Source organism: Tupaia chinensis, unplaced genomic scaffold (genome assembly GCF_000334495.1).
Source record: "Tupaia chinensis unplaced genomic scaffold, TupChi_1.0 Scaffold000082_1, whole genome shotgun sequence".
Taxonomy (NCBI): domain Eukaryota; kingdom Metazoa; phylum Chordata; class Mammalia; order Scandentia; family Tupaiidae; genus Tupaia; species Tupaia belangeri.
Genome location: NW_006159543.1, coordinates 1,343,761 through 1,351,912, shown reverse-complemented (window position 1 = coordinate 1,351,912; position 8,152 = coordinate 1,343,761). Strand labels below are relative to the sequence as shown.

At 35.0% G+C, this 8,152-nt stretch overlaps 1 protein-coding gene across 1 annotated transcript in view; it reads right to left on the bottom strand.

Moving 5' to 3' along the window:
* Positions 1-8,152, bottom strand: part of COL4A5 (collagen type IV alpha 5 chain) — a 229,320-nt gene that overhangs the window by 140,227 nt on the left and 80,941 nt on the right. The window contains exons 6-7 of the mRNA XM_014585694.2: positions 2,196-2,240; positions 2,047-2,109 (exon numbers count right to left, since the gene is read on the bottom strand). Of these exons, the coding sequence (XP_014441180.1) occupies positions 2,047-2,109; positions 2,196-2,240 (108 nt within the window). The remainder of the gene's footprint in view (positions 1-2,046; positions 2,110-2,195; positions 2,241-8,152) is intronic.

Genomic DNA, 8,152 nt, shown 5'->3' with positions numbered 1-8,152 from the left:
GAAAGACTTTTTAAATAAGACCCCCAAAGCACAGTGGATAATCCTCAAAATAGACAAGTGGGATTACATCAGACTAAGAAGTTTCTGCATGGCAAAAGACACCGTAATTAGTGTGAATCAACAGCCTTCAGAATGGGGAAATATTTTTGTAGACTATGTGTCAGATAAGGGACTGGTAACCAGAATACACAAGGAACTCAAGCAGCTGTTCTGAAAAAAGATAATCTACCATATTAAAAGATGGGAGAATGAGTTGAAAAAACCACTGTCTAAAGATGACATACGAAAATGAGAAAATGCTCAACATCCCTCATTGTAATGGAAATGGAGATCAAAACAACAATGAGTTACCACCTAACCCCAGTCAGAATGACTACGATTGAAAAAAAAAATTGACAAGTACTGATGGGGGTGTGGTGAAAGTGTAACTGACCCCAGTCAGAATGACTACGATTGAAAAAAAAAATTGACAAGTACTGATGGGGGTGTGGTGAAAGTGTAACTGTCTTACACTGCTGGTGGGAATGTAAGTTGGTCCAGCCACTGTGGAGAACAATTTGGAGATTCCTCAAAAATCTACAAATATAACTACCATATGATTCAGCTATCCCACTCCTTGGTATCTTCCCAAAGGACAGAAGAATTCTTAATCAGAAGAGTGCTTGCACATCCATGTTTATTGTAGTGCTATTAGCAATTGCTAAGACATGGAACCAACCCCAATGCTCACAAACAGATGAATGGATTAAAAAACTGTTACAAATATATTCTAAGGAATACTACTCAGTCATAAAAAAACATGACGACCCTGACTTTTGACAGGAAGTGGAAGAATATGGAAGATTTACTGCTAAGTGAAGCAAGCCAGGCTATGAAGGAGAGACATTGCATGTCCCCGCTTAATATACATCAAGTGTCTGCACTCTATGACTGAAACCAATTGACTAAAGTATATAGAAGCACAGTAAATGGATGTAAATAGCAGATATAGTGTGTGTGAAAAAGTAGGGTCTGAGGAAGAACATTTGGAAGAAAAATATGGAGGAAAAGTATACCTGTTGTAGATATTTTATACTTTTATCAACTGAACTAGGGAGAAATGTTCACATGTTGAAATATTCACTTTATAAGCTAAATAATGTGATTGAATGTATAAAAGAAAATTAAATGAAAAATGTAAATAAATCCCCAAAAATATTAATAAATACCTTATATGCACCCAAAAAACAGAAAAATATATCATGAGTTTTCCAATTACCCAAAATTTTGCATTAACTTAAAAAAGAAGGGGAAACATGAGGGAAGAAGAATAAAGGCCACAATATATAAACTTGCAAGAATAGTCAATTTTCCTCATTTTATTTCTTGCTATCTACCATGTATATAAATCCAAAAAGTGTACTAAAAGTTAGAACAGTAGGTCAGAACAAAAATGTTTGCCAAATCTGAAGTTTTATTTTTCTTATTAAATTAAGTGCATCATTCATATAGATGGAAAAGGATTTCATGTTGTATACTAACAGTTTATAGTAAAACTTGTGCTGTATTAAACAGATTTTTCAGGATTTTTATTAAGAAAATTATTAAGCAAGTTAAAACAGTTTTTGAGAATGTGGAATACATGAAAACTTAAACTGTACCTAGTTTTTTAAAAAAGGCAAAGCTAATGAATTTCATCCACAAGAATTAACTCATAACAACTGATATAATGATTGAATTTCATCCACAAGTATTAACTCTTAACAACTGATGTAATGATTGAAACGTATATATCCTAATTCTTTTTAACTCTTATCCTACTTTACACTAACACCAAAAAAAGTTTGATAAGTAATTTTCAGCCCAATGCAAGGTCCCAGCTAATTACACATGCTTAAGGAAGTTATTAATGTTTCAATATATTGAAATAGTTAAGTCAGAGTATAGCTTATGCATTCTCTAGACACAAAGCTACTATCTCTCTTAATAATCTTTAAGTTGATTTCTTTAGCTTTTTAAAATCTATTATCAAGCATACTACCTAAGATTAAGCTGAAGAAATCTCACCTTGGTTCCATTGCATCCAGGGATACCTTGAGGTCCTGGGGCCCCATCATGGCCTGGCATTCCCTTTGAAAATAGACATAACACATATATATTATTCCTTATATTATTTTTTAAGTCATTTAAAAAATAAAAAGCCAAATCCTACTTACAGGAAGACCTGGTGTCCCTGGAAATCCAGGAAGCCCAGGAGGACCCTATAAGAAGAAATAAATGTCTTAAATTAAATGACAATCAATAACAAAATAATATCATACCTAAGGTATTAGGAAAATTACATTTAGAACAGAAATGAACAAAATGTGTCTTACTGATTGTTGACACTCATTATTATTTTCAAATTCTAGAAAAATCTCTGATATGTGCTTTAAAATCTCTTTTACAGAAAACTATAGAACAAATTCTTTTTTGAGAATGTATCACCTTCATTGTACTTATTAAGACAAGGCAAATTAGTGGATGAAATGTCTCTTTTAATGCATAAAGTTCTCTCAGATTTGTCATGAATAATGATTTCAGCAGGGGATGGGGAAATATTACGTCCCTGAGGACTTTAATGTGATCACCAAAAAGAATTCTTCAATTAAATTTGCCTGTCAGAATTGGCAAAAACATAAGTTTGACGACATTTACTGTATGTAAAGCTAGGGGGAACAGGTACTCTCATATACTGTTAATGGGAATTCAAACACTATGGAGGGAAATTTGGAAATATCCTGTAAAAGTACACATGTATTTATCCTCTGAACTGGCAACTCACTTCTAATAATAAGCTACAATAGAAATTATGAAATAAAATATAATGTTCAAGGTAAGTATTTTATTTATTTAAAAAAATTTAAGGGAGATATTTGCTATAGGGAGCATGTGACGCCAGAGACACAGAGAGAGACAGAGAGACAGAAAGTGAGAAATCATTCCCCCGGGGGAGATGGGTACACCACAATCCCTTCTCCTGCATTCTCCTCTCAGGATCTTGGGCACACACACACGCGTGCCTGGCGTGAGTTTCAAGCAACCAGGTCCAGGACTTGAACTGTGGTCAACTACATGAGAGTCCAGTGACGTAACCATTACACCATCTGCTGGTTCCAAAGGTATGCTTTCTTAATGCCAGAGAATGCATGCACATGCATGAAAGAGAACTAGAGAGAGAGAGAGAGAGAGAGAGTGAGAGAGAGAGAAAGCAGTCCCCACTTGGGCCAGTTCATGCCACAATCTTTTTTCCTCCAATTCTCCATCTCATCAGGATCATGGGCATGCACATGCACAGTGTGTTTTTCAAGCCAATATGGCCACAACTAGAAACTGGTCAGACATGAGATCTGACTACCCTTGCACAACACTTAACTGGTGTGCTATGAGGCCAGCCCTATTCAAGGTTAATGACTGCAGCATTATCATTGCTAAAGATTAGGAACAATTCAAATGTCCATTAATGAAGGCATGACCAAATAAATTTTGGTACATACGTGTAATGCAAAACTATACAGCTGCTAAAATATGATGACCTCAGCACAGCGAAATATGTAGTGATCTCTGAATGTTAAGTTAAAGAAGCAATCTGTAAGAAGCTTATATGATATGCTACGTTTTTATAAGAATGATGTTGGCACCAGAAAAGGAAAAGATTTTTAAAAAATAAAAAGAATTACTTGTAGGGGAAGGGGAAAAGAGAGTGGAGGATGGAATGGGCAAAAGGAAGCATTTCTGACTATTCCTTTTTTTATAGAATCATACAAATGTTTTACATGGCTAAAAATTAAAATTAAAAAGGATAAAAAAATCACTAAAATTAAAAAACTTAAACTAGTCAATTGTTTTTATAAGTTGTTGACATAACAATAAAGAGAAAAAAATTACTTCAAGTGTTTTTCAAACATCTTATTTTGACTATAACTCCTTAGCAAAATTAGGTATTTCAAAGAGGAAAAAAAACAGCAAAGAAATAATTAATGTTATCTAGGAATCCTATTATTATAATTAAAATGGAATTTTTTTCCTAATTTATAAATTGCCATATTGGTATATTGTAGGAGAAAGCAAGTAAGAAATTGCATTAATATCATTAGGAATCAAGAGTTTTTCACCTTTACAAAGAAAATATCATTAGGAATCAAGAGTTTTTCACATTTTCAAAGAGACTTGAGGGGAAGAGATAATAAGTATGTAAAAACCTTTTATTTTAAATTTTGATTGGAAGTAATAATACAAAATCACAATATTTTATTCTCTCATAAAATACATATTCCCCAACTCTCCACTGAAAAGACATCAACCCAATAGCAATGAAAACCTGTAAGATTCAGACTGTGGTTCAGTGGCAAGTAAGCTAATCAAAGTGTCTGTCATTCTTGCGACCCTCCACCTCCACACTTCCTTAAATACATCACAACTCTGAGGTAGAGTGGGCTGAAGCACCTCTGGCTTCAGATGCCTGGGCACTCTTTCGCTCAATAAACTTTCCTTTTTCTCTTGGAAAAAAAAAAGTTCAGACTGTGGTATCTAAAATGCATTTTTCACCACAAAGAACCTGGAATCAAAGACATGGCTCATTCCAGATGCAGAGGGGAAGTGCAGAAGATGAGCCTAAGAGGTCTTGTTGTGTCAGAAATCAAGAAAGTCATCAAAGATCAAGAGTTTGTCAAAAGGACACGTAACAAGAGCCAACTAGAAGGGGCTCCCACAGGCCAAAGGGAATAATTTGGGTTTCAAAAAGAATGACCACAACTGAATAAAACACAAATTACATGTGTTTACAATAAAAATAATTCAAAAAAACCTTCCTTGATCACCAGAAAGTTGCTGGTATAAAAATTCATTACCCTAGTAGAATTCCAGCTGATGAATGAGAATGCCAACTAATAGGAGCCAGCAGGTGGTGTGGAGGTTGAGGCGCTAGACTCACAGGCAGTCAAATGCAGTTCGAGTCCCGACCCTGGCAGCTTGCTTTTGCACTTTCCTTTTCTCTCTCTGTGTGTCTTTCTCTTGTCAAATTGAAAAATAAATAATATAATGGGGCCAGTAGTTGGCATGGTGGTTAAGGGTGTTGGATTCCCACATGGCTGACGGTGGTTCGAGTCTTGGACCTGGTAGCTTGCTCTCTCACTTTTCCTTCTCTTGCTCTTTCTCTCACTCTCCCCAGTTCAATTCAAATAAACAAATAAATATAAAGTTAAAGTTATTCTTTAAAAAATAAGTAATACCAAATAAAATGAAATATTCTAAATAAAAAATAATTATATCTAATAAAAGATAGTTTGATAAATTTTTTTAAATTATTATTTTGTAACTCTGAACAAAATAATTACCATCAATGGATGCTAAGGTGAAAGTTGATGGAGAAATTTATGGCAGCAGAATCAAACAGATATTACATGATAACACTGATCAAATTAGCATCAAAAAAGTACAATAGCCATATATTTGTCCCTCATGAGGTAATTCAATAGTAATACATAACACTATTTAAAAGCATTCTTTTCTTATTTAAAAAATTTTATTGCATTATGATTTAAAGATGGAAAAATACACATATCTTACGTGTATAGCTCCGTCTGTACTCAAGAAACTTCTCTAATGCCTCTTCCAAAGCAACCACCAATTGTCAGAAAATATGGTAGGACAGATCAATTTAAATTAAGTCAAGAGGAAGAAATCACCCAAACCCAGGTTGTGGAATGCAGTAAAATACAAATGACCTGGGGCCAACAGGTGGCATGGTGGTTAGGGTGCTGGATTTCCACACGGTCAACTGTGGTTCCAGTCTCAGAACTGGTGGCTTGCTTTCTCTCTCTCTCTCTCTCTCTCTCTCTCTGTTTCTCTCTCTCTAGTGAGCACACATTCCCTACTATATATATAAAAATAATAATAAATACAATTAAATAATTCTTTAAAAAAAATTACCTACTTTTTCTAATGACACAATGAAAAAGGCTAAAGAAACATAACAATCAAATGCAGTATGTGGAACTTGCTTGGATTGTCATTTGCACAAACCAACTATAAAAGGGCATCTTTGAGGCAAGTGAAGAAATCTGACTATGGACTGAATTTTAGAGTATATGAAAAAATCATTCCTAATGTACAAAAGTGTGATCATGAAGGACATACAGTATAAATTATAGAATTTTTAAAATTATTATTTTAAAACTCTGAACAAAACAATGATCATCAATGGATGCTAAATAACTAGGTGAGAGTTGATGGGGAGATGGTATAGAGTTACATGGTTAGCAGGTAGAGAAGTATACTGATGTAGTCATTGGTGAAATGAGTAACATGAAGGATTTACTTTAAAATAGTTCAAAAAATAAGTGGTGGGTGTAGATTAAATAAATTTGTCAAAACATTGATCAGTTTTGAAACTGTGTGTGGGTGTGTAGGGTTTACTGTACTATCTTCTTTGTACATTTGTACACAGTTTAAATGTCCACAATAATAAGTCTTTTAAAATCTGCATGTCAAGAGTTGCCTGAGAGGGGTCATCAGGTGATATGGTGGTTAAGATGCTGAACTCCCACAAGGCCGCCAATGGCTTGAGTCTTGGACCTGGCAGCTTGAAAAACTTACCAGGAACATGTGCATGTGTGCCCAAAATCCCAAGAGAAGATTGGAGAAGGGACTGGCCAATACCCCTGGAGCATGATGTCTCACATTCCCTTTCTCTGTCTCTCTCTAGGAAGTGCATGCACCCTATGGAGAAAACCAAATACATACATACCTACATATGTACCTACATACATACATACATAAATAAAGAGTTGCCTGTGAGGCCCATGATTGCACAAATGGGTCGGTGCCTTTGTAAGCTGTCTGAGGCCACATGGGATGCCTGGGTTCCATTCCATGTCCAACCTCAACAGGCAGAGTGTAGGTAGTCCTAGTTAGCTGGGAAGCTAGGGCAGGAGGATTGAGAAACATGGCTGTACCCTGGCAAAACTTCCTTTCTCTCCCTCTCCCATGTGTTCTTACTTTACCAAAGAGGAGAAGGAAGAAGGAAGAAAGAGGAAGAAGGAGAAGGAGGAAAAAGAAAAAAAGAAAAGGAGAAGAAGTTGCCTATGAACTGAGGCCTAGGGACACAGAACCATCAGGCCACCTATTACCAAGTACTTCTGAAGTTCTAGTTGAGGCGCGTAGAAGCACTTTCAGACTTTTTGGGAATGGAAACTGATAGAATGGCCAGTACTTTTTAGTCTTGATAGTGCTTAGGATATAGTTAGTGGTAGATATAGCTATTATAAAAATATATTATAAATATGTAGAATATTGACACCTGTTTTTAACATAAAAATGAAGAATTATGTCCATTAAAATAAAGGTTTTGAGTTTCTCCCAGGATTTTCCAATACTTTAGCCTCAATAGTCATACGTAGCACATGAAGTGACCTAGGTGTTGTACATATATATCAAACAAAATGCTTTTAATGTTTATATAAAATTTGTACATCTACCAAAATTTTGAAAATCAAAGGACCAGTATATCTGGCTGTCTCTGTTGCATATATAAATATGCTATGTCACTACCCATGTATTTTATTTTAAAATTAAGGAGGCCATTAAGCACAAACATGGGATTTCAGAGATAAAAGTGATCTTGGAGATAATGCTGTTTTACTCTACGAATAAATTAAATAAATGTAGAAACTGAGGCTCAGAGAAACTAAATATCATTTTCAAAAACCCAACACTATTTTGAAACTATAGTTTCCTTTAAATTCTAAAACACACTGCAAAACACATATCCAAAGGCTTTTAAGAAAAAAATTACACTAAATGTGCATTTCACTTTTGAAATGCATCCTAGTTTTCACAGTCTTAAAACCTGAAAAAACATGCATGTTAGGAGCAAGGAAATGTACTCTTCCAAAAGTAGGTATTCTTTAACAGAGTTGTTTAACTCAAACTTACTCTCTTCACGACATACACAAGCAAAAAAATTCGAACATTTTTATATGGTACGCTGGGACATATAGCGTGAGGTGGCCAGTCCTCTGAACCCCAGCAGGCTGAGATAACCACATTGGTCGGAAAGTTCCGGTTTAAACCAGTATATGATACTGGATTTTCTCTTTTTTTTTGGGGGGGGGGGGGGAGTTTTTTGTTATAG